We start from the raw sequence: 27,774 nt of genomic DNA, 5'->3' as shown, positions 1-27,774 counted from the left end.
CCTACCTCGTTCAAAATGGAAGCATGGAACCGTTGGCGAATCGTCGTCGCAGTAATTCGCCTTTCCTTTGCTTTTTGAAAGCTGAGGGTCGAAGACTACTTTTTGTCCAGCTGGACAGCCAAGCAGAATTTTTGGTGCAAAATAACCCTAGATGCATGAAAGAATCAGCAATTATTTCTACAAAGGTTTCCAGGTCTCCACTAACGATTATATTTACAAACATTTGGATTCATCAAGAGTACATGTAAACATTAGGAATAAAAGAGAATCATAATTAAATGTACAGTGAATGGAATAGATAGCCTAAGAAATAGTTTGCCTCGTGTATTTGGCTACCCGACCAGAAATTATATGCAAAAAAGCAAATGGATATATAGACAACAGATGTCAATAACAAAAGTTCTCAGCTGAAAATTTTGGATTCTAACAAAACCAGCCTGTTCAAACTCACTTAACAAACAATGACGGTGATTATCCATAGAAAGTTGAAATTTACTCTGGATATTTTAAATAATGCAACATTTGTACCAACATGGACTAAACCAAAATATCATGAATTGCTCAACAATCAACATGAGAGGTGGATGGTTTTTATTTCTAAAGTTAGAATTGGAACATGTATTTTATGCTGAAATGAAAATCACTAATTAATTCTGTCTGTTTTTATGAAAAATAAATCGCTGAGACAAAAGACTTCGAAAAATCTCAACTTAAACTTTAAAATATTCATACTTGCGTTTTGTTTGGTTTCGACAGCTTTACGCACCGCTCATCCGACTAAAAACTCACAAAGTTTGGAGAAAACTGCAAAGCTATAGTCTTTACACAGATTTGATGCGCAAAACACACACTGGCACGGCTTGCAACAACAATGTACAGATCTGATATTATGCAAAAATCCAAAATCACCTGCAGTATATGCTCAAAGTGGGCTGCCTGGCCAAAAAACGTTCCTTTTTGTAGGAAGCACTTCCTTATACCGTGAAAATATGCTCTTTAAATAATATTTTGGGGATCATTGACATTTAAAAAAATTTTTTCATATATCAAAGCAAGGTTAGCAAAACTTTTTTCATCATGTATTCACGATAACCCTTTTCTCTCGCCTAAAATACAGCAGATAATTGATGCAGCAACTTGGCAACTGATTTTCACTCTAATCTGTCAGGGTGGGCGTTTATTTTGGGAGGGAGTTTATACGAGTGCTGGGCGCTTATAAATTTTTTTTAGAAAACTTCAATCCTAGAAAGTCCTGGATGTTTTCAACCTTCAATACGGTATATCACTTTTAAGCAATTTCTTTCCTTCTTTTCATTTTTCGTCTAGGCATCCCCAATTAATCCAATAGTCAGGGGCGGACACTTGGTCAAATATTGGGGGGGGGGAGCCTATTGTTTTGATAAAATGACGTCACATTTCCCATTGTTTTGGAACACAAGACCATTGTCCTCTAAAGTATTGGGGGGGATGGCCCCCTCGCCCCTCCCCAAGTGTCCGCCACTGCCCATAGCCGAATCAAAGGTGCAAGCTTTCCACTATTGTTGACTTTTGTCTTATTTGTGTGCCCATGCGTACGTGTTGACGATGGTCCCAAGAGAAACGACTGAAATAGAATTGGCTCTTTACCTTTTGCTCATGGGATTTCTGGATCCCTTGAGGTAATAAGAAACCATGTTAATGCATGCTTGAATTCCAAAAAAAGGGACTCATTAATCCATGACTTGCTAGCCCATAAGAGCCAATGTAAGTAAATCCTCGAAACCTTTGGTATTTTTCACTGCAGGGCTGTGATGCTATAGGTCTTGCGAAATATTGAAGAAAAAACGATATCAAAATGGCTACTTGTGGGCATTAACAGGCGCTAACCCTCTCTTGTTCTAAATCTCTGCTTCTGTGTACGTAAAGCAGACTTGCCAAAAATACACAAAAAACACACCTGGACATCTTCAGCCTCTTGGTAGCTCCTGGGTATACAGTTCAGCTCAGATCCAACCACCTTCAAAGAATAAAAAAACGGAATTAAGGAATGGCAAACAATTTACGAGCTGATTTACTGCTTTAGTTAGATGTAGAAGGGAACTAAAGTCACTGCAATTTCTATCAGAGCAATCAGGGGCAGCGGTGTCTGCCAGAGTAGGCAGGATCCAACTTTATTCTATGGGAAAGGGTCTTCGTATGAAATGCTTAGCAAGTGAATTCAATTCTGTTTTTTGTGACCATTTCTTCTATGGAAATAAACACAGTAGCTTAATAAACACAGGCAACATTCTATCGCATTTTCGAAAGTGAGCTCAAATTGGAAGTCGAGGCCGGAAAGTCCTATCTTTCTTAGCTCTAGTACGGCGAAATCTGCAGAAACATTTGTAAATGGAAAAACACAGATTATTGCTAGTCAGAAAAAAATGGTGACTGATCATATTGATTCAAAGACTAAACGAGAAGCAAGTTCTCCACTATGTTATACGATTTCAAGTTGGCTTATGATTGCTCAGCAGCAAGTGCCTTTATCGTTATTGTATTTGAACTCATTTGTGACCTGTTTGCGGCCTCATCAATCAAGTTCGAAGGCGCAAACGTGCCCCCTTATTCACAGTAAGGAACTTGCCATTTGTATCACCATCTGCAGATCCTCTATTACATATCGCATTGCAAAACTATCATTTGTCACAGGGGAGGGGCGCACTGTATTACTATATAAACCTCAATCGTATTAATGCCAATTTTACGCATGTTGTGACTGGAGTGTCCCAGCTCCTAGGAAAAAGAATCTTTTCGTTATTTTTGTAAAAATTACCTTCAGCTCTGGAGAAATTATATCTTGTCCAGTGCCAGGTGGATTTTGCTTCCTTTTCTTTCCAGAGTCGCATAAATCAATCTGTGAATGACAAGTGAAAACAAAAAGCTAATGAGTCTCGACGTATTAATCAAATTTGTTGTTTTATTGTCACCTCCTCTTTACCAGGGGTAAGCTTGTTGGTTCGAAAGGAACAGAAAAGAAAGGAAAATCTAGGACCCCCGGTCTGAAGTGTATTGAACGCCTGATTAGCAGAAAGAAGGAATGGGATTAGATAGAATAAAAGAAGAAAACGATTAGAAAAAGGACAAAAAGGAAATAGAGGAAGAAAAGGTAAAGAAGAAGGGGAAGAAGAAAAAGAAGAGTGTAAAGAAGAAGGGGAGGAAGAAGTAGAAGAAGAAGAAAAAGAAAAAGGGGAAGAAGAAGAAGAAAAAGAAGAGTGTAAAGAAGAAGGGGAAGAAGAAGTAGAAGAAGAATAATAAGAAGAAGGAGAAGAAGAAGGAAAAGAAGAAGAAGGAGAAGAAGAAGAAGGGGAAGAAGAAAAAGAAGAGTGTAAAGAAGAAGGGGAGGAAGAAGTAGAAGAAGAAGAAAAAGAAAAAGGGGAAGAAGAAGAAGAAAAAGAAGAAAAAGAAGAGTGTAAAGAAGAAGGGGAAGAAGAAGTAGAAGAAGAAGAATAAGAAGAAAAAGAAGAAAAAGAAGAGTGTAAAGAAGAAGGGGAAGAAGAAGTAGAAGAAGAAGAATAAGAAGAAAAAGAAGAAAAAGAAGAGTGTAAAGAAGAAGGGGAAGAAGAAGTAGAAGAAGAAGAATAAGAAGAAAAAGAAGAAAAAGAAGAGTGTAAAGAAGAAGGGGAAGAAGAAGTAGAAGAAGAAGAATAAGAAGAAAAAGAAGAAAAAGAAGAGTGTAAAGAAGAAGGGGAAGAAGAAGTAGAAGAAGAAGAATAAGAAGAAAAAGATGAAAATGAATAAGAAAAAGAAGAAAAAAGGAAGAAGAAGAATGTAAAGAAGAGAAAAAGAAAGGATATGACAATTTAAAGACGGACAAGATAAAAGGAGAAAAAACAAGTTATTCTGATGAAAGTTTTTGAAATTTTGTTTTCTTGGCTGGCAGAAGGTCAAACATTTTTCTGAATTGGAAACGAAACATTAATTTCAGTAACCGAGGTTTCATGCATCAGGAAAAAGTGAAATCTAAGCAAACCGAAGAACTCATTTACGTCACAATCATCAAGAAGAATTTGAATCAGGTTTGGAATGAAAGATAAGTAAGAGGTTTGCAATCAAGAAAATTGAGCAGGTTTGCAATAAAGGATACTAAACAGGTTAAGAGCAAAGAATACGAAACAGGTTTGTGATTAAGAATATGAAACAGGTTAGCAATCAAGAAAATTTAACAGGCTTGCAATAAAAGATATGAAACAGGTTTACGATCAAGAATATAAAACAGGTTTGCAATGAAAGATAAGTAAGAGGGTTGCAATCAAGAAAATTGAGCAGGTTTGCAATAAAGGATACTAAACAGGTTAAGAGCAAAGAATGCGAAACAGGTTTGTGATTAAGAATATGAAACAGGTTAGCAATCAAGAAAATTTAACAGGCTTGCAATAAAAGATATGAAACAGGTTTACGATCAAGAATATAAAACAGGTTTGCAATGAAAGATAAGTAAGAGGGTTGCAATCAAGAAAATTGAGCAGGTTTGCAATAAAGGATACTAAACAGGTTAAGAGCAAAGAATGCGAAACAGGTTTGCTGTGAAGAATATAAAGCATGTTTGCAATCAAGAATATGAAACAACTTTGCTACGTAGAATATGAAACAACTTTGCTACGTAGAATATGAAACAACTTTGCGACGAAAAATATGAAAAAGTTAGCAATGAAGAATATGAAACGGGTTGGCAATGAAGAATATAGAACCGGTTTGCAAAGAAGAAAAGAAGAAACTATAATTAGGACTATGGCTACTTGATGGGTGCATCAGGCGTGGCTAACCAATTTTGTTTTACGCCTCACGACCATCGATCAACAATAGTAGCCTACCATGCCAGACTACCATGTAACACCTCCTATACTCCACCTTTTCTACAATTCTCTTTGAAAAAACGGAAATCATGGGTCTACAATATTTAAAAAGGTAGAAACGCTGCAAAACAATTTACAGAAAAACTTCTGTTGTGATCTTCTTCAAGCAGTAATTTCGATAGCACATATTGACAACAGATTAGCGCATTTTGGCCTTTCGTTAATTGATAAACCAGACGCTACTAAGTGTAACTATGTACAAGTGTAACGAGACTCCATGACGCATGTGTCCTACGATTGCTTTTGAAAATTGCTGGCAGAAGCACAAAGGATGGAAGATGATCTGACCTTAGCAAGACAACGAGCTAATACCCGCATGCAGTGATTTTAATTGTGAGATAGCATGGTGCATGTGACACTGTCTAGAAAATCGTGAAATGTTCACCTCAGCACTATCTTGGCATATCCTGAATATAAACATCAAATTTTGCTAAATGAACTGACCGGGCAACTCACCGAAGAAGGAAAGATGTGCCTTTTTCGACATCATCAGATGCAAATAGCAAATAGCTTACAGAAATTCTTGAAAGTGTTGATCCTTCATCCAGATAATACCTTTTAACTCTAAAAACCTTCACTAGAAAAACAATGAAAACAAGATGTGGCACCAACGTTTGTTGACCCTGTGAGGGCATTGAATTTTGGGCTCTGAGACTTGTAATAATAAAATAATCACAATGTAATAATATTTGAAATTATTGCCTTATGCCTTTAGATGCATAATTTATCTTGGATACAATCTAGAAGGTCTAGAGAGATGTGACTGCAGTGCTTTCACTTTTCGCTCAACCAAATTCCCGAAAAAATCCTTATTTTTGCTCAAAATTCCTTCCAAAATGCATGAAAAATCTGCCCTGACCTTCTTCCCATTTCCTTCTGCCCTGTTACTTAATTTACGTTGATAAATGACCTACGGTCGTCCTAGAAATGGCGGGTATCGCACCCTGTGAACTATAGGAGACTGGAACGAGACTGTGACGTAATTTCACGAGACGGTTTCTTTATGTCTGTTCGGTATATATGTTTTTGAACAGTTGCCTTATGATCGCATTAAGCCTGAATTAAGAGTAGCAACTTAGAGCCATCCTGTTCTATACACCAAAAGTGTGTACAGCTCTGCTTGTAAGGCATTGAGCACTTTATGACAGACTGAAAAACAGCTGCGACCGAGGGTAATTTTCATTCTATCGAATTGAGTATGTTTGGGAGGTATGGATTTGTTGTTTACTGCTGCACTTGTAAAGCCTAGTTGTCTTTCCTCGTGTTGACCTATCATATTTACGGCCTTACCGATAGTAACAGATGTAACGAACCATGTAACGAAAAAGTAAGTCGTTAAAGTGCAGACTAGCCCAGGTCTTTCCTCGCCGCATTTGCATACTCAGTTGGAATACTGAATACATTGTATAATTCAAGTCTAAAATCGAGTAGATGGAGAGCTTTATCCAAGCTTTGCAACACTTCAGGCCTTTTGCAACTCTTTTGCATAACCCGCTAATCTAGCAGTTGCCAAGAAAAAATACAATTTTGTGTTCGAAATCCTTCTATCTTCAATATTCCTTAGCGACGGGAATATCCGAAAATTGAAAAAACAGCACAAAATGTTTATCAATGACAAACACATGTCGCAAAGCACCATGGTAGTGAGCCATTGAAATGTGCTTACCTTGTATTTCACGGAATCATCGCCGTATGATAGCGAGCGGTTCAGTTTCACTATAAGCTCATCAGGCCTGGAGATAATCACCGACAGTCGAATGTCTTCAAGCTTGAAATCGTGAAAATACAAACCTGGAAACGAAAGCAACGTTTTCAATCAAGCGAACCATTTTTAAATAAGTTACCCATACTGACATCTTTTCAAGAAAAATGGGTACTAGTTCAGATCTCCACAAAGGGGGTGTAGTAGTTAGGGAGGTGGTCCTAAACCAACAGTATGCTTAATTACGGTGGACAGTAGCATTCCTCGCCTCCCTAAGACCCCTCCGAGCATTGTCTATTTTGCTTTTTAGGACATGTCAAGTCTTTTCTCCCGAAAGAAACATTGCAAACTCTTTACACAGGTGCTGTGGAGCCACACTTTCGATACTGCTGTTCTGTCTGGGGCTGTGGCGGTTTGATTCAAATTAATCAGTTAGAAAAACTTCAAAACCGCGCTGCTAGGATAATGACGCATAGCAACTTTGATGCCTCAAGCAAACCTCTCATTAAAGGGCTGGGGTGGAAGACCGTTGTGGAACTTGATACTGATGAATCTAAGACAATGGTCTTTAAGTCCCTAAATGGACTGGCTCCACAATACTTGTGCGACCTTCTAACCCGATCTGACCGGTGACCGACCTGACCAGTGACCGACCTGACCAGTGACCGACCTGATGTTACCGATGAAAAGGTCAACAAATGGCTAGAGATGTTTCTCTTATAGAGGTGCTCTTATAAAGTATGGAATAGCCTGTCCGCCGAATCAAAGCAGGTTTCCTCTCTGTATAGTTTCAAGAAAACTATTTAGAAACTGTTTCTTTTCGCTTTTATTGTAAATTTTTTAAAATTCTTGTATATAGGTTTTGAATATTGTAAATAGGGTTTTATAGTTAAATTCAATTTATGGCTTTTATTTCGTATCTTTTGTAAGTAACGCTTTTATCGGAGAGCAACCCTTCCAACCCAAGGGCAACCCTCCTTAAAAGAATTAAATATAAAATATTAATAGATAAAATAGAAATATAAACTATCAGGGCCCCCCAGTGACGGAGAGAGGGGTCCGTGGTCTCGTTTTTTCAAAACAAAAGAGTTGCTTGCAAAATATTTTGTCACGAGTCTTTAATTCACCCTTGCCCCCAAGATTTAACTTGCATCGAAGCCTAAGCCTTGAGATACCAATTTACAGGTGGGTACCAATAGAAGTCATCGGTCGAGCTTGCGATCCACATCTGGTAGCATGGCAGTCAAGTACTGGGTAGTTGGACCTTGCTCTAAGATATGCTACATGACAATGTTGGTTGGTACCTTAGAATGTGCAGTAAACCATTCATTATTTTGTTTTCCGGTTAACAATACCAGCAACCAAGACATAATATTCATGGCTAGGGTGCCGTCCAAAAAGGTTAGTAAGTGGGAATGTGCTTCAGGGAACGTCTAGAAGCCACAGTAAAAACCAAACCTATGGTCACAGCCTATATCTTTGTGGTTAAATTTGTGTTAAAGATTATCTGTTGTGTATATGAAATCATTCAAACAATTCAACAGCATAACAAGGGTTAATTCACATTACCAAGTAAGGTTTTTACCCAACCAAGCATAGAATGGCTTGTTAAGGGGTGGGGGGGGGGGGGCTGATCACCGCACAATCACTGTTATTTTACCAAGAGGGCTGAGCCTCCTAGTCCTGCTTTATGGCACCCCTGATTCCTGGCTAATTAATTTTTTGACACGACCAAGCTCGACTCAGAGTTTCCTTAAAACGATAACATGCGATCCAGCTAGCTAGTAAGTTGGTTAATTAGTTAGTCAATTCGTTAGTTGATTAACTAGTTGGTTAGTTAGTTTATTTAGTTACAAATCGACAGGAAGCACTCAAAAGCTTTTTCAATCGATCTCTGTTCTTTGCTAAAAACATTGTAGGAATTCCAAAATGACATGACTTTGAACCAAATAGCTCAATATTGATTCGGGATAGGAATGCACCTGGCATGTTTCTCTAAGAATTATCTTCTGCTTAAAGAGTCCAGAAAATATTACGGTTCTACGGCTGTGGGCCGGAAGAAGGTTGTCCAACGATGCAATAGTTTTAAGGGAGACCAATGGGTAACTACCAAACCATATATCATTTTACTTCAATTCCATTTCTAAGAACCTTTTGTACAAAAGATATATGGAAAATTCGAGGAAGGCGGGAAGAGGTATGGTTTCTTCAGGAGGAGGGTTGAGGCACTTTCTGAAATTTGTCATAGGGCTGACAACTCTACCTCTTGGTGCTCCATCAGGCCCACAATCTCTGCAAAGGAGTTGCTTCTCAAATAAACACAATCAAAGCTCCGGCAAAGCGAATTGAACTTTCGATTTCGTAGAATCCAGCTGCCAAGACTCAAGAGGCAGATTTTTCAACGACTTGGCTCATTTGATGACGCTATCAGTTAGATTATACGAGCTTGAGTAGATTATCAATGTTTTTGATGTCATTTGCTAGCGTTGATAGTTGAATTATTAAAGGTGAATTAGTTTTATCGATGTTTCTTAAATCGTTTTGTGACGTAGATAGTAGGATTTTCTGAATTGATAAAGATTATCAATCGATCTCAAAGCCTATGCGATCATCAGGCACTTTTCTTTTTTTGTAATTAAACTTGGAACAATGTCTAGCTACACTAAAATTCATTAAAACCACAATATAAATCACACATAACCAATTATTACTTTCAAAGGTAAAAAAAAACAATTCAACGAGTGGGGGATAGAGTTCAATATTCGGCTTCATTTATTATGTTTATATCCCGGAAAGCATTCATCTTCAGGGACACTGCCTAAATGAGCAAAAAAGTAAAATCTAATACAAAACTTACAAAATTCAAAACAACTTCTAAATACTTTCTAAGTGAGAATCGTGGCCCATTTAGGATGATTGCTATTGGTGGTATACATAAGGCTCATTCTAGAAATGGCATTGTTTTTTATTCATATGTCTTGTAATGTAGCACTGTTATTTTCTGTTGGGAGTTGCTAAAGTTACACGGGCGTTCATTTATTACAAAAAAGCTATCCATAACCAATCTGAAAGGTGGATCTAAACCGAAAAATGCCTTTTGAAAAATACCGTAAGCCTTTGAAAACACCCGAATCGAAAAAGCCCCCACCTAAAATAAACCACCACCCTCAAATGAGCCCCCATGGAGGGGTAATCGATTATAAGAAAAAACTGGATATCATCATTTTTCACTGGTAGAGGTTATCACTCAACTCATTAGCCAGTTTCACAAAATATAACTGTTCTTACAAATTTCAAATTCTTGACCAACTTCATATCAAAATTCTTATAAATATTTTTTTATTAGTTTTCAGAGAAGAGTTATTGACACTATCCCAATATATCTGCATTTTCAATCAAACTGACCAGCCTCAAATAGGATAAAAACTTCACTTTGGCACTATTTTTGGCAGCTGCTCAATAAACCCCCAGCTTCGAATAAGCCCCCATCCCTCGAATAAGCCCCCAACCCAAAACATGTTTTGCTAAATAGCCCCCGGGGGCTTATTCGAGGACTTACGGTATAAATTTGATTGTTGTATTCTAAAGTTGATTGATAATTATGTGGTATCCTTATTGCCCTTTCATGAATCTAGCTGCATACGAAAAAGAGCTTTGGGCTGACAGTTATGCGTAAAGCAGAAAAGGGGAAGCAAAAGATAATACGAAATGGAGTTGCACTTTGTCAATGTACAGTTTAAAAATGACGCTCGTGGGTTGGAGCCTCTGACCCAAGTTTAAAAGGTAGATGAGCTGCTACTTAAATGAGAAAAAGAGCCTTTTACTCAACAGTAAACAAGAGCCCCTGACCCAAATGTAAATAGTGTAAGAGGAGGGGGTCTGATACCTAACTAAAAATACATTTTTGACGAGTATCTGAGTTTCAATGAACAAGAGTTTGCGCTTCGTTGCTTTTAGAATCTGCAAATTATTTTATTTTCTCTAGTGGCATGCTTAAAATTCTTTTTTTTAATCACGATAATCTCAAATAGCTCAATACTAAGCTGGGGAAATATGTCTTCAAATATTTCAACGAACTGGAAAGGGAAATTGATCAGAAATTTACAGATTCTGGTTTTGGACAACAGTGAGAGTTCAGAAAAAAATTCAGTCGGGCTTTCGAGTGAAAGAAACTTTGGATTAAAACGCAGCAGGGAGATCACGCTGGACTATTATTGGTGACCGGAATTGACCAAGAATCCGAGAAGAAGCGACGGTGCTCAAAGTGAATACCACTTTGGTTTTTGTTGAATTTTCTAGGATTTATGAATATCTCAATTAAAACCCGAATGAAATTCATCTTCGTAAACCAATGGTACTTCTTTTTAGAATAAGGAGAAAAAGAAGTTGCAAATCTGCCAAAATTCCATGAAAAGCGTTGCAATGTCAGTGTATATCTTCATAAGTTTTTAATTCTGAAAGTTTTAATTTTGTAAATTTTCACTCATTCCTAGTCTAGGTAGTGGTCTGTGATAAACTATTTCACTCAAAGAACGAATATAAAACAAAACCAGACTAAAACTTGGCTGCATGAAAAATTGCCCTTCAAATCACACTATGGTAGTCTGAATTATTGCGCATTTTTTATTGTAAACAAATGCAATGCAATGCAATGCAATACAATGCAATACAATACAATACAATACAATACAATACAATACAATACAATACAATACAATACAATACAATACAATGCAATGCAATACAATACAATACAATACAATACAATACAAGTTAACAACACAATACAATACAAATCAACAACACAATACAATACAACACAACACAACACAACACAACACAACACAACACAACACAACACAACACAACACAAATCAACAACACAACACAACACAGCACAACACAACACAACACAACACAACACAACACAACACAACACAACACAACACAACACAACACAACACAACACAACACAAAATGCAACACAATGCGAGAAAATGCAATAAAATACAAAAGAGGCTTCCAAATTACCGTTGATGTTTTCCCTCCTTAAAAATTAAAATGAAAAAATGAAATAAAATAAGTTGGTGCGGATTGAAAAAACAAGAGATGTTTCTAGTGGTTTTTGATTGGCTAATATGATTCGACTAAGTTCAGTATGCATTATCATGGTTCCATGTTTTCGTGTGATTCTGATGCAATAAAAACAGTATGGGGATACAGGTATCAACAGAATGGAAATTCAACATACCTGTGGTGTCTCTGTGATCTAAAAATATTTGAATAAAGAATTCGTAGCATATTCCACGACCAAGAGAAATTGAAGCTGGAAGACGATGGCCTTCATGAGAGGAGTCTTCCCATAGACAATTATCCAGTGCTGTGCTGTTCGCCGTAATTTTCTCCTTCCAAAATAAACTAGTCCCTACTTCATCTAATTTGGTGGCAAATTTCGAGTTTAATTTGTCTCTGCAATGCAACGTAAGAGAAATCCGGGAGAAAAACTGGAAATTAGATGACTTCAGTTTGATTTTTGCAAATGGGCAGGTTCTTTCTATCTTTCTGGTTTTAGAATGATCAATCTGACAAGAAAGCAAGGTTAGTTTTTCGCAATCGCCACGGCAACTCTGTGTGCAAAAGCGGTATCGGTTGATGATTTTCAGGTATGTGTTCTCTCGGAGCAATGAATCTCTCACCGGTACTCTTAGCTTTTTCAAGCATGCAGAAGTATTACAATTATCTTTGGTTGATACAAGCTGCAAAGTTATATATATAAATATATATTGATTATGTTTAATTATATATAAAAAAGCTATATATCTATTATAAGAATCAGAATAAGCATGAGCAGTAGGGAGAGCGGGCAAATAGAAGTTTAGAATTATCGAGAGGGCGTTATTGCCATTCTCTTTTGAAAGAAAGCAAAGTTCGTTCTCTAGTTGAAATGACTGTTAAAAGCAAACCGTACAAAGATGAAAAAAATATTCCCCTTAAATTCTTTTGAAAAACCAAAAGATGGAATGTTGAAATGAGCTAATTAAAACTCAATAATAAAAAGGAAATACAACATTCGAATTATCTAAACTTCTTTCAGGAGAAATATATCTGCCCAACCTAACTCTACGCCTCTGATTTCACATACACAAAGCATATCTTCGAAAAACTCGCAACATCTCTTGCACCATTGACATGTTCCACTTATAAAATTAAACCATGATTAGATTTATTCTTAAAAATTGTCAGATTCCATGGCTAAAAGCCAAGATTAAAACATTTATCATGAAAACTTATGCTAGATTAAGCGAAAATATAGTTCCAGCAGCAAAAGGTTTGGGGCCTGCTATGTCTCAACAGAATAACTTTGACTAACAACATTATAAAACTTAATCCAAAATATACAGAAAAGCTACAGTCAGATCCTTATATAAACTGCAAGAAAAGCTTACATAAACTTCAAAAGAATTACCAATTTGACATAATTATCTTCAAAACAGACAGTGCCCTCTTCTCCCTCCTTAAGAAACTTCTCTACATAGAATTTTTCTTGCCCTCGTAGATTTTTACTAGCCTAAGTTTATTTTTATTTCGAAACCGTTGTTGTTATTAGTGAAAATATTATTATGTTGATTTCAATTTTGTCCATTTGTTTAAAGAAGGTTTGTCTAGCTTTTGCATGTTTAACTGTAGATTGTGAAGTTTTAAATTATAAAACTGAAATGAAATGAACTGAACATCCCCTAAATATTCACCCAACCTGACTACAGGTAAAGTAACGCTTAAACTGAGAAAAGCTCTATACGTTCAACCATTATCACAATCATCTTATTTGGGCACACTCAGTTGATTGGCAGGTTGATACCATGTGGTTAGAGATAGGGTTATTATAAGTTATGATTATGATATGGAAATATTACCTAATGGAACTTCTGACGTTTCCGTGGCTATTTTTTTCTTGGGGTACAAAATGAAAATGATATGAATAGACAAAATCTCTTTTAGTGGTAACCGAGTAAAGTTAAGCGACACTCAATCGTAAAGTCTTAAGCATAATTTGAGGAAAAAATAAAATTATAGAAGAAATACCTGATAAAGTCCACCAGTTGAATCGAAAAACACAGTCAAACTTCTGGCTGTTTCTACTGACTTCAAATGCCTAGTGCTGATGGTACCGACCTTGCCAAAGTAAACCTACATGAATAGAGATAGAAAGCGTTAAAAGACAATAAAATCTATTTGATTACCCTCATTTAGAAACCAAAAAGCAACAAGAATACAGATAAAAGCAGCAAATCTTTTACGGGGCATGTACAGATTTAAAATATGTAAGAAGGAAGAAACGCAGGATGGGCTGTTCTTGCAGTGAGTTATAATGTGGTACAAAGAAATAGTCAGGAATAGTTTAATCTAAAATTATATTTCTCATATTGCAGATTATCGCTGTCCACTGTCGTTTTGCTTGGTCCCCACTGTACAGGTGGGCGATTCCAATTTGTAACTATAGCATCAAAGAACTAATCCAGTCATTAGATGTTGGTTTCACACAGTGACTACCAGTTCTTTGACGAACAGATGGTGGATTTAAGTCGAAAATCAGAGTAGCTCTTGTAGATCAAGCCATTCTTGAAGAAATTTGATACAATTCCTTCTATTTGCACTCCAAAAGATCTGCTCGTTGTAGACCTATGATTTTGTTTGTGTTCAAAGTAGAAATATACAACCGCAAACAGATTTTTATATATGAAGCATTAACAACAGTGGCGGACACCTGGGGGGGGCGAATGAGGCGGTTGCCCCCTAATATGTTGGGTGAAAAAGGTCTTTTGTTCTAAAAGATGAACAAATGTGTCGTCAACTTATCGAGACAATAGGCTTCCCCCCCCCCAATTTTGGAACGAGTGTCCGCCACTATAAGACATTTATCTACATAACGACTTCCCTAAAAATTCATTTTTTCATACATTTACATCCTTAATCAACCATTCACCATATTTTAAATATCCAAGTCAAAAAAGCTGTATACACCACCCTCGTTCGAAATTACTATATAAACAGAAAATATCTGTTGTATTTTGAAGGCTTGACATATTAAGAATTAGAATGTTGAAATTAGATAGATAATTCCACATCAATAAAACAATATTGAATGATTAAAATTAACCCTATACCGGACTCGTTTAAAAGCAAGCACAAAATCAGCTTTAAAAATCCCTGTAAAAAGAAGAAATTTTTCAAGAGCAACCGACAGTGATTCTAGGCCTTAAAAACTAGAATCATTTTACCCGCACTTGATTTATAATTTCGAAATTTCATTGAGAATTGTCTTCCAATGTCTTTTAGCCACACATCCTTTATTCTATTCTAGTTAGTTAAGCAGCACAAACATCTTTTAAAGGAGATCTTAACAAAACAAACCTTTCCAAGGTTAGTCACAAAGACATAGTCTCCTCGAAATGATGTCTCAAATATCTGTATAATCTCATCCTTCAGATCTACCATCTTGAATACTAATTGGCCAGCATTTGGACTGCAAAAATCAATGTGAAACATATAGCAAGAAAACAAGAGTTTGATCAGAAAATCTACTTTTGAAGTTAAGGTTTGCTATTCAAAAGCAACTAAGCTTCAAAGTTTTAACAAACAAGATATAAGATAAAAATATCAGAAAATCTGATATCGAAATATAGAGAATATTTAGACAATATAACATAGATTCTCAGAGAACAGAGACAATATTTATAAAACGTAATACGACTATAACATGTCGACTATAAAATGGAATATCTCTTTCAAATTACATTGATTTTTTTTCGATTCACGACTGTTTTCTACAACGGGAATGCCAAACAATATCAATCTATCTAGAGATCACTAAAGTCAATATGAAAACGAAAAATAATGGAAACACTAATAGTTACCTGTACAGCAAAACGCTACCCCAAATAAACAGATGATACGCATGCAACTGTGTGAAGGACATATCAATCAAATCGAATGATCCCATCGCAGATTTTGGCAATCGGGAATTTTCTAGTAGAAAAAAGCCAATAAACGTTAATTGCTATTTAGATATCTTATTACTGTATGGCTTTGTATCAAAAAGGTTAAATGAATGGAATAAATGAATAAAAAATGCGTGTAGTTATGCGTGCAGTTATGCGTGTAGCTATGCGTTTGATTGTTCATGTTGTCAATCGTGCTGAAATCGTGTAGTTATTCGTGTCGCTAGTGTCCTTAGATTGGCAATTATTCGTGAAGATGTTCGATTTACCACTTCTGCTATTTTACATAAAACTGTGATCAATGGGTTTAGAAACTGGTTTATTGTTGAGATCTTTTTAAAAGGATGTAAATATTCAAAACTTATAGTTGTAAAAATCATGTGAAAATCATTTAAAACATATAGTTGTGAAAATTAAAATCTTTCATCTAATATTTTTGCAGATTGTTACTGGCTATCAGCTTCCTTTGCATCGTCAGTAAAAATTGTTCTCCGTTTTAACGTTCTTCTATTTATTGGTTAAATTTGTTCTAGAAATACTATAGCTTGTAGGTTCTAAAAGAATATTAACTATAACTTGTAGTTCTAAAAAAGCTTTAGACACAAAATTCACTCTCAAAGACACATATCAGAGCATTACCTAATTTTCCTAAAGAAATGCTTGCTTTCCCACCCTTTTAGCGCAAATCCCAGTAAACAAAATTGAGAAGTAATTTTTATATCGATCGCTTGCAAAAATAAAAAAAACTGAGAGTTGACACCTACGGATATTTTCCTGAGAGAGAGCTTGGACGACTTCAAACGAAGCAGTACCAACTGAAAAATAAACAAAGTTTCAATGTTCTAGGCATGGTAAGATTATTAGGAAATTGTTAACAATAGGGAATCACAGGAAGTATTGACTATAAACTTAAGGTTCTTTTAAAATTGAAGGCCTCTTTCTGGTTTTTTTGCATATTCAATAATCCCACTTCCCTTATAGGTTGAAGGAAAACATTCTATAATCCTACTATCTGACTTAGTTGATATTCCTTCCCAGTGCCCCAACCAATCAGTTTTTAGGGATCCTGATGATTCTTATGAAGTAAAAATAAGTTGTGAAAATGATGATTTCTATATTAAAAGTTTTAACGTGTGAAGGCTGAAGGATTGATGTAATCTACACATCTCGCTGGAGGATATTTCTAAGCACAAATATACATCCCTTTTGTGCAATTTTCATACGTCCTTAGCAAAATCTTGGTTGTGACAAATCAATATGAGATGCAATGTAATAAGACACAAAACGGATAAAAAACAGAGGTGAAACTGCAAGCCATTACCACTAATTGACTTTTGTAGCATGAAAAACATGATGTTAAAACACATCGAAATAACTAACTGGCGATACTAAAGAGAAACGGCGTAATTTTTTAAAAAACTAAAGAATGAGCAGCCTTCTGCTTAACTTTTGCAGTTGACTCTTGGAGTTCGCTTGAAACACAGTTCAAAAGTGTGACGTCATCAAAGATCTCGTGTGAGTTGGTCAAAATTTAATATTGAAATTTAAAAATTCTAAAATTGTGAAATCATTTATCATGCAGCTCAAAAAAATAAGCTGTGCTGTTTGATACATGGTAACGAAAAATGAGCTTTCCATTTTGCTTTCCTTTGTATTCTGACCCGGCAATAGCTTTTTTGGTTTAGAACAAGAGTTTACTTGTGACAACGTTATTGTAAAATTTTCACCTGAAAATGATACCAGCAAATACTGAACCGCTTTGACAAGAACAAATAATTTATCGGCCTTGAGAGCGGAGGAGGCGAAAGCACGGACTTCACATTCTAGAAGAGAAACAACAGCCATTGATGCTTTTAATGGTCAATTTGTAAAATACTTCAATTCTAATTCAATTACTTCATTATAATACTATTTCCACCCCCACAAAACAGGAATATGTAAAACAAGGGTTTTGTATAGATTTCTGTAGTCCTTTGGCCACTTCTTCAAGATTTTGACAGCAGAAACAAAATTTAAGGATAATTTGCTTGTTTGTTGCTTGGGGTGCCAGTTACTTGGGGGCATTTATTGCTGGGAATCTTTCTAGTTGTGCGTTGTCTACTGATAACAGCTACATGGACCTCTGTCAGAGAGTTCTGCTTGGTATTGACACAGAGTCAGTTAATAAAGTGAAAGCATTTAATTGAAACATTTTATATAAGGTTTACTGCCCGTTAGAGGGAGATGTCCGTTGTCTGAGGCTACATGTACAAGGCATTTATTTTTGAAAAGAAATTCGAGATAAAACTGTGTCCGGTTTTTGAGGTGTCTGTAGTTATGAGGTGCGCGTTGCTGGGAGGTGGTCCGCTTTACGAGTTTCTCTCTTAACGAGGTTTCATTGTACAATGATGGTTACATTGCAAAAAATCAATCTCAGAGGATAACTCAATCGAAAAGGTGAAAGTTAAAGTAAACTTGAAAGTTAAAGTTAATTGGAATGAAAGAGGAATAGTAGTCGTTCTAGCAAATTAACGAAATTCTTCATTCTCAATATCTTAAAAACAAAATGAAACTTCATGTAAAATATCAATATATGACAAGACAGAAAACTCAATTCAAGCTATTTTACTCAATCAGACTTTGTTGAAGAAGCTATTTATGGGAAAGGGAGAAACTAATTTTGAAAGATAGAAACAACGATTGAATGAAATGGAAGATACACGAATCTGAGAGGCAGAAAAAAATGAAAAGCATTTTCATAGACTTTGAAAGGGTCGTTATTCTAGAAGACTGACCACAAAGGCCCCTGCAAATTAACTGGAAATGTCCCCTTTCTAGGGCTCAATATTCTATTGGCAAGTGGGTGCGCAGAAGACAAAAAACCTTATTATATACGACTAGCTTTGTTCCAAAAGACGGAGCTTTATACCTGAACCATGGGTCAAAAACTGGCAGATTGATTGATTTAGCGAGTTACTGGCTGGCTTCATGACCAACGCCTCACCTTGGAAAAATAAAGAAATATATATGAATAAGGTCAAAGTCAGGTTATGTTCTGATAATAACATCCCAAAATTCTGAAAGTTGACAAACAATAAAAGAAACAGCAACGATGAAAGAAAAGTGAATAAAGCTGAAGAAAACATAAACATTCAAACAGAAAATAAATAGCATTAGCTGATCTGGTGATAAGAAACTTAAAAGACAAATTTAGATTTAATGCTGGTGTAAATATAACGCTAATGGATAGATAGAGCTAACTGTACTGGGTAGTTATGCATACGAAATTATGGCTATTCGTTGCTTAAAAAGGCACAGCCATCCAACTGACTTGGCTTTTTCATTCACATCTGTCGTGAGAAACAAGAAATTAAAATTAACAAGCGGCACTGATTGGACAACCTTGACAGTCAGGTGCTCGCGATTCTGACTGGTTAATTTCGATCCACAACTGGGTAAATATAGTTCTTGGCTTTGAGTTTTCAATTTAATTTGTGACATTTTATACACTGAGCCGTGTCAGACAAATAGCTTTAGCAAGTTTCAAAATTTTTGCATTTTTCAAAACTTTGTACCGCAAAAAGATTGTTTGGAAACCAAAAGTGCAAAAAAGTTGATTTTATCTATGCTGGATATTTCTAAAGAAAACATAAATTTTGAGTTCTTGCCTTTCGAGACCTGGCCAAAGTAAAATGTCTCTGAGTTGTTGGATAAAGCCATGACGTAATAGGATGATTCCGAGGCTTGGCTGGTTGTGTCGATTCTTTCAATACAGGCTTGTAGAATGCGGACTGTAAACAGAACAAAATGCAACACGACTAAGTCATTTAAACAGGGTCTCTACAGCGTTAGAAAGAGGTTGAGGATTCTAGGATAAATGGGATTAAATGGAAGTGAAACGTCTGGCACATTCTCTACTTAAGTTCATATTCCCCCATCTAAAGCCTTCCTTTTAGGCAGTAAAGGAATTGTTGGGGGGGGGGGGTTGGTAATTGAAAAAATATAAGATTCATTACATTACTAACAATAATTCAACATACAAAGATATGAAAAATGTTTACTTAACATTTCAATTAAAAATGGAACATTCTTATAGCATCTTTCTGATGAACAGCAATAAATACCAAAGTTGTAGCGCCTTAATTTTCTAAACAATTTATCAACCCTTTCCAACACCTTCCTGTGTTCAACGTTCTTTCTGTAGGGATAGGAATCTTACCAACACCCCCAGGATTTTGTCGTATACTAGAACAGGATTCTGCTAATTTTTTATTGACATCCCCTAAAACAGTAAGCTCCCCTCTCTAAAAAGATTGATATGAGTGTCAGGGAATTATTATTTCTGATGCAAATACTTAATGCATATGCATGCAGTGTTTTAATAAAAAAACCGAGAAAGTAATATGCTAAGGCTTATTAATGTTTAGTCTACACTCGACTTCAATCTGACCCCCATCCAAGCAACTCGGGCTTACGTTTTTACCCCACAAGCATTAATTATCAGAAATAACGTACCTGGGTTCGTTGCTTGATTACTTCGATGAACGATATAGTACTGAAGAAGGCCAAACTAGGAAAGCAAGAAAACTTAGAGGCGATCTGTAATGATACTGGCAATAGCTTCGTTGAAAATAATTTTAACAAATTAGGACTTGAAACATCTTAAAAGAGAATAGTTGTATCCTTCTTGTAACTGCCATTACAATTTTAGGCCGAAATATGGCAATCATGACCCATCAATTGTAAAATGTTTTAGAGGATTAGTGGTTGTTATTTTACATGAGAAAATGAAAGCTAAACAGTTCCCTTGGTTGTCGTAGAAGTTTCATACTTAGATATTTTTCATACTTAAATTTTGTACAACAGAGACATGTTTTGATGGGCTGGGTTTGATTGGCTGTGGAATTTGTTTTTGGTTTTGATAACAAAATTAACAAAGTGATCATCGCGTTAACAAGGATAGAACGGTAACTAAAACTATTCGTCAAGCTTGTCATAATTTCAACCATTTCATACTCGGATGAGAGCAGGACAAAATACATACACAAGACACTATGTCTCAACTTCAATTTTGCTGTTTGTAGGGCTATTAAGGTGGCTATTAAGATGGGTCTTTAGGATTTGGGCAAAAAAGAGGTCAAAGAATATTGCCAGAAGAATAGTTCTTGTAAATGATAATACAATAGTATGTATATATATAACATATGAACGCACCTTTGTAGCAACTAGCAAGCGATCGGGTAAACTTAAAATATCTCTGACATCATCATCCCAACTGCTGCAAATCTCTGGTAGTGATTGCTTTGGTAATATTATCTAAAATATAAGAAATAGTATACAAAAAACCTTATGTTCAAAGTAAGCACTAGTAAACTAGCGATTCGAAGCTTCACATTAGACCGTTCCATGCCATTGCAAATGATTAATATCGATGTTGTTGTATAATACACCATCTTGTTGTTTCAATAGATGGAAATTGGTACTAGTGCACATTTGTAAAAATGGAGAACGAAACTCATCAGATTCGACCACGAAAAATAAATTACAGCGACAGTGAAATTTAAAGAGCAGCATATCAAGGTCTCTGTGTTGTGGAGCATCTAAAAAAATAGGTTTGAATCAATGCCAGCAACCACGGGTCACGGAACCATTGTAAATGATTAATGTTACTAAGTTAGGCTACTAAAAGAAGAGGAGAGCAAGCATTTATAAGACATGTTTGTTGACATACGGAAAGATTGTGTAGTAGATTGTTTAAAAATAACCAGACAATTTCTCTCGTATTTAGAGGGATATGTAACGAAAATGTAATATTCAAAATAAAGTCAAAACAAATTAGAAGGTATATGCATGGATGTACGTGAAACAAACATATCTATACAGGGCCCACGCCGCGAAATTGAAAGTGGGGAGGGGGGCAAGGCTAATGAAAGTGGGGGGAGACCAAGTCTACCTTCACCTTTGACTGTAGTTTTGAAATTACCTGCTTCAGAAAAAAGTAGGGGGCCATGGCCACCCCGTCCCCTCCCCCCCCCCCGGCGGCGTGGGCCCTGCTATACTTTGCATGATGTCTTCTCAGAGTAGCATAACTTATAGAATGATTAATAGTAATGTGACTTGGCTGTAAAATCATATATGATTAATTGGTTTTGATCAAACTGCACCTAGTTTGATTTTCTTATGAAAAATACCTTTGTTGTGTTAAAGAAATAATCGGCAGCCACGGCCTGTGAATCTTTAAAAAAATGTCTTACTTCAGCAATAGTTTTTCCTTCGAATTCACTGCATGTTGTAATAAGTTGCTTTCCTACTGGCAACACCCACAAGCCGCTGTTTTCAGGTATTCGTTTGATCTTCAAAAACCGTGCACTGGCAGTACGGTTCAGCGGAGTGACTGCCCCAAAGTTGAAAATTCTTTCCAAGCTTACAAAGTTAATTGTGTTGTAGAATATGATACTGCAAAAATAACATGATGTCAGATCACAGCTGTGGAGAAATATACGAATTCATTCCAAAGAATTGATTACGCAGATCTCAGGAAAGAACTATTATTTATGTACCCATTATCAAGGTTCCCAAATTTTGAAAGGAAGAACTACTCTAAGTAACAGAGTAGAGAAAACATGGCGACCGCCAATGAAACGGAGGTGTCATAGCCACTAATTAATTAACTAACTAATTAATATAATCAAATAACGATTTTTTTACATTTGAAAGTTATTTCCAACTTTTTTACCTGATGGAGAATTATGCTCGAGACATGGCAAATATATTTAACTTTTAAAGGTGCAAAGTTGTTTTTGTTACTAATCATCGATGATCGACATACACACGCTCAACTGCATTGAATCACTACCACATCCAACTTTGTTTTGGCTGTTCTTCTGAGAAATCTTTTAAAACATGTAAGTATCTTACAGAGGAAGAAACGTTTCTGGTCTACTCTGCTAAGCAAGTTGGTCAAATGCTTTGAAATGCTGCTAAGATTCCAGGACTCCTCAAATACGTGCAGCCAAGATTAATAAAACTTTGAATAATCGTCGTGGTTATTGTTCCGCCACCGGATCTCAGTACATTTTGGCTATTCATGTGGTGAGCCCCCCCCCCCCCCATAAAAAATAGGATTAAAGATTAAGAGTTTTAATAGCTTCTTCACCTACCTCTTTGATGGTATAAACAAACTGGCTTCTGATGATTCCACCGTTATCATGATGGAAACAGTCAACCGTGTTATTGGTACTGGTGCAGCGAAAACAAGTTCACAAACTGTTGTCCCAGACAGACAATTGCTTTGCAAAGAGCTTGACAGGATCCTTAAAAAAGTAGAAAGAAGTTTCCATTGCCAAAAGCCTGACCATTAGATGACTTAAATGGCATGTTTAACACAGCTTTGTCAAATGTTTCTTTGGCTCTCTTTGTTTGTCCATTACAGCAATGAAATCCGAAAGCGTTTTACATGAACCCACTTTGAGCCCTACTAGCTCATTGAGAAATCGTAAATTTCTTCTTGATGTCCTTTTAACACATTCTTGAGTCTGGCACCCCTAATAGGCCTGTAATACTGTCATGCATCTGTTCACTGTAAGTAGTTTACTATCAGTGCAATCCTAATCAGAGGCTTCCTTGTGATAATTTTACAAAATCTAACAAAAGAGGCTTGGCCAGGAACCTGTTGTGGCTCCCCAATTTTTATCAGAATAAATCTTGGGCCTAAATTGGATTCAGAAAATGGAGCAATCAGCAAATTATAATAAGCAGGGATGTTTCCAAATTTCCTCAAAAATTCTTAGTCTTATGAAAACTTCAAAGCTTCTTCAAACAGTGGTGCAACCCCAAGCACCTTCACAAGTATATATAATATTGCAAAGTCTATCAGGTCTTGGTCAAAATTGTAAGGCCCATATCTTATGGATCAAGAAACTTATGGTCCCATGCATTCAATTTTCAAGATGTGCAATTACCAGTATGCACGCAAATATCATATCAAAAGAAATGTTTCCATTAAACTTTGTGTTGTTAGTTTATCAACATGACGGTAATCAACCTCACATTCCCTTGTTTTATGCAGCTGTCATATACATCTAACTTTGTACTCAGTTAGCAAATTTTTAAGACCCAGCAGTCATGCAACAAGCCTTTGCAGGCTATGAGATTTCCAAGTTTAAACAAGACCATAGACATGACTAGCAACAATCGAAGTATTCTGGCAACAGGCAACAAGTGGGCACATCAAAAGATAAAGAAAATACAAATTACCATTGGAATGTAGCATTCTGCAAGCACATGCAGTGATCAGATTCAACTACAAGTGGATCAACAATGTGGAGCTCTTCTTTGTTATTTTCTTTGTTATTTTCTTTGATCATCATTATGACTCTTGGGTTCATTCCTGCAGTAACTCTACTGAACTCATCATTGTCAATATGCTAAAATATGCAGTTTAGGATCGTAAATACAAGAATGGAATATGAAAAAGATTGTCCTGATATTATATTTTTAGTCACAGTTTCTTAATAGGAAAAAATCACATTTTATTCAAGGAAATTTGAGGTTTAGCATTTTAAGTAATTATTGTTAAGATTTACAAATGCCAAAATATTGGAAATATGCATAAGAAATGCTCTCTATTGCATCTGACTCAATTTATTCAAATTCTCAAATCACCTTTTAGCAATAGCTTTTCATTTTCATATCAATTGATGAGGGTAGCTTTCTGTGACCAATTGTATAACAATTGTATAACAACATACCATAAATCCTAGAATAAGCCCTTGGGGGCAAATTTGCAAAAATGAATTTTTGGATGGGGGCTTATTCGTGGGGGGGTGGGCTTATTCGACTGTTGGGGCTTATTCGAGGATTTACGGTATGACCATGCCTGTTAACAAATATCAATATGAGAAAATGGGATCATCGAAATGTCGTCAAATAGTGTCCCAGAGAATTTCAATTATAATAAAAAAGCTCAGAAACCAGCATTTAGCCTGCATGCAACTGAGTGCAGACTCTGTTGAATAATTGACAAGTCCCATTTTAAATTTGTCAGTAGGCAGGCTACCAGTAGTAGTCTCACCAGAGTGCATTCCATGTCAACTGTACGCCGAGGGTCCACTGGGGCATTTGTTTAGGTACGTCAAAAATATAAAAGCAGTTGAGTTAGTAAAACTGTAAATATTGTTACGCCAGACAAAAAAATTGATTATTCGAGAAAAATGTGGTGTATGAGCCTTTATTTTGCGTTAACTATGTACATGACCTCATGTTTAGCATGTCAACTAACAAAAATTTTAAGTACGCTAAACAATTTTTATTGGTTTGCACACCAAACGCCAAAAAAAACCTGGTTGTACGCCGAAGATCTTTGGGCCTAAGTACATGGAATGCACCCTGGTAGTCTCAAACAAGTTCTCTTGGGGGAACGGGGCAACATATGATAGTTGTTTAGCTTCTTAGGAATCATTACTTACAAAAATCGGTAGGGGCAACTGATACTTTTATTTTCTAGTATTTCAATTATATACTGTAATTAGTTTTCATTGGTAGGCCCCCTTGAAAAACAACTTCTGTTGAAGGGCAACCCCCCCCCCCCCTTAAACAAATCAAATAAAAAATATATTTGAAATATGAAATATATGCTAAGCCCCTGAACAGCAGAGAAGCCTTAAACAGAGTTAAAGGAATTTGGCAAATTGAATAAAATTATTGATGTCATTCAGAAAAGTCATTTGAAGTCCAGAGACAACCCCGCAAGTACATGCTCTTCGAAAAGCTATCAACATGATCTACTCATTGAATGTTCCTGTTCCACAACCCTTAGGAAACGCTTCAGGGTCTCACATTTTTACTTAAAAAAGCCAAGCCCAATCAATTTAAAATGTAACAGAAAAAAGCCAGATTTCTGAAGTTTGCGTTTGAAAAGGTCAAGTTAACAATCCTGGTACGGAGAAAGGGTACTCACTGGCGAGTCATGAAGTGCTCTTATTTTGGCGTAGATATCAGTGCATATGTCACTTGAACAGGAAAGGTCTTTCATTTTGACAAATTGCCATTTGGCGCTGCCAAGGCTACTTGGAACATGTCTTACGATGTCAATTTTCCAATGATATCCACCATCACTCTCGGAAACACTTGCAGTAATAGGAAATTGAATGATCCCAGACAAGGTCAATACGAGTAGTTTAAATTCCATAGCCTCTCCTTTTGCTTATCCAAAGCTGCAGCTAATTATCTATCTGGAACAAAGCAGGTATTGAAGTCAAGCTTAAAATGTACAGTTTATGAATCCAATTTATGCCATTGTCTATAAGGTATTTTGCAGTACGAAAAACTGAAATCTTTAGCTTCGGTTCGGTATCGCCGTTCTCATTTTCCCGCGTTATGTGTTTATGTTGACAAGGTGGATTTACACTTAAGGTGGGCCGTCACATTAGTATTGGAACAAGTGGTGAGGAAAAGTGAAGGGAAGAAGCAAGGAAAGGTCTCTCGATTTTGGCGGGTCTCCCGTTTTGAAAATTTTTCCGCCATTGGTTTCGAACCAAAGTTCACTCTTCAGAAATTGTGTTTAAAGATGGGATGTAAAATTTTATTTCTAAATAGATAAGATACATGCACATCGTTCTTACTTTAAACCGTAGCTGGCAAGAATTAATTTAAGGTGCAGTGATGAATCGAAAATGTGCAGTGATGAATTACTTCACTTTTCAGTTTGAAATATTCTGAATACTATTGATTTATATGTTTTTAAAATAAAGGGAAATGAATACGAACTATAATCGAGAGTCAAATGAGATAATAGAATCAATCTATGTATAAAACTCAACTAAAACCAGCGTTAACAATAAAAATAATATACAGTTAATCAAAAATGCACTTCATAATGCAAAAAGTGTTTTTAAGAAAATAGAAAGAATACTGGAAAAGAAATAGATAATAAGAATAGTGCAATAAATCCTGTTATTGCTAAGATTCCAAGGAATATGCCAAGGTCTGTGGGGTCTTATAATGTAATTATGTAAATTTTAAGACTGAAGTTTATCAAATGTAATAAAAACATGTTTTGAAAAAAAACATAAATGTTTTAAATGATTGCAAGAAAATAACTGCTAGAAATATTCTGAAATATATTTTAGGCTAATCTAAAGGGCGTGTTCACAAAATTTTCTGCTCGCTCCGCTCGCAGGGAAGCTTCTTCTTTCAAATAACCTAGGGCCTCATACAACCTGGGCTTTCCTGTATTGCATGGCCAAAAAGACTCAATGCCACTACCACTATCAAATGCATTGCATTGCATTGCAAACCATTCTAAAGTACTGCGTATATCGATTTCCAATCCAGCTATCACTAGCTCGTTCAATTTTCTGGTCACAGGCGAACAAGCTGTTATTGTCAGCAAAGTGGAATATTTCTGACTCTTCAATGAAGTAAATCAAGTCATTTATGTAAGTATTGAATAACAGAGGGCCAAGTACTGAACCGTGTGGTACACCAGATGTGATATCGAGCCACGAACTATAACTAAAGTCGATTCTGACTCGCTGTTTACGGGAAGTAAGGTAGCTGTGGAGCATTCTTAGGCTACCCAAGCTAAAACCATAGGCCTCTAGTTTTGCTATAAAGAGATCATGGGGCAGACAATCCAAAGTTTTGGAAAAGCCTATAAGCACCTTTCCGACTATACCACGTTTGTCTAGATAATTGCGACATCGTTCAATCAACCTTGTGGTTTTTCTATTAACCTATTTCTGTGGTTTTTTTTATATCAGCAGATGATGACTTTCATTGCAAATTTCGCTGAAAGTCTCCTGATTTTAGCTGTTCTAAGATTGGAAGGACTGGCATGATAAAAACAACATAGAGTACATAGGGTTGAACAGAACATGCTTGCAGCTTGGTTAAAGAAAAAATCAATGTTGAAAATATGCAAGAATTATTTTGAAAAAGAGATAGAGAATGTATAGTTTCTTAATGACGGGAAACTGAATTTTCAGATAAAACTGGACAAGGAGCTCGAAAATTGTATCACTCAGGGGCAGATCCAGAGCAAATTTGAAGGAGGGGCAGTTGGTAGTGGGGGCGCTGAAAAATTTCAAAAACTGGTTACGAGAGTACGCTGTTCTCGACGGCTTCCTCGCAAGGGGGAGATGCTGTCGCTTGTCCTTGGCCCACCCATGCCCCTCTTTTTATTGATTACGTCATGAGCAGGAATCGCGTAATTGCGTAA

General features: G+C 36.2%; 1 protein-coding gene across 3 annotated transcripts in view; it reads right to left on the bottom strand.

Moving 5' to 3' along the window:
• LOC135687016 (cation channel sperm-associated protein subunit gamma 1) overlaps positions 1-27,774 on the bottom strand; it is a 75,479-nt gene that overhangs the window by 19,897 nt on the left and 27,808 nt on the right. For 2 of the 3 annotated variants that reach the window (XR_010516135.2, XM_065203444.2), the window contains exons 1-18: positions 25,513-26,049; positions 23,811-23,980; positions 22,715-22,867; positions 21,809-22,010; positions 20,769-20,870; positions 20,070-20,124; positions 19,223-19,345; positions 18,484-18,558; positions 17,303-17,398; positions 16,340-16,390; positions 15,492-15,603; positions 14,989-15,100; positions 13,660-13,764; positions 11,828-12,332; positions 6,541-6,665; positions 2,795-2,875; positions 1,937-1,996; positions 6-147 (exon numbers count right to left, since the gene is read on the bottom strand). Coding sequence is in view for 2 of the 3 variants with exons in the window: in XM_065203444.2 (XP_065059516.1) it covers positions 6-147; positions 1,937-1,996; positions 2,795-2,875; positions 6,541-6,665; positions 11,828-12,332; positions 13,660-13,764; positions 14,989-15,100; positions 15,492-15,603; positions 16,340-16,390; positions 17,303-17,398; positions 18,484-18,558; positions 19,223-19,345; positions 20,070-20,124; positions 20,769-20,870; positions 21,809-22,010; positions 22,715-22,867; positions 23,811-23,980; positions 25,513-25,743 (2,500 nt within the window). In the remaining variant the exon portion in view is untranslated. Of the gene's footprint in view, positions 1-5; positions 148-1,936; positions 1,997-2,794; positions 2,876-6,540; positions 6,666-11,827; positions 12,333-13,659; positions 13,765-14,988; positions 15,101-15,491; positions 15,604-16,339; positions 16,391-17,302; positions 17,399-18,483; positions 18,559-19,222; positions 19,346-20,069; positions 20,125-20,768; positions 20,871-21,808; positions 22,011-22,714; positions 22,868-23,810; positions 23,981-25,512; positions 26,050-27,774 lie in introns of those variants that run through there. The other variant, XM_065203443.2, reaches the window with a different exon arrangement.

Source organism: Rhopilema esculentum, chromosome 20, assembly GCF_057945365.1.
Source record: "Rhopilema esculentum isolate cy_ngs chromosome 20, ASM5794536v1, whole genome shotgun sequence".
Taxonomy (NCBI): Eukaryota; Metazoa; Cnidaria; class Scyphozoa; order Rhizostomeae; family Rhizostomatidae; genus Rhopilema; species Rhopilema esculentum.
The sequence above is the reverse complement of the archived record's forward strand: the minus strand, read 5'-3'. Positions and strand labels throughout refer to the sequence as shown.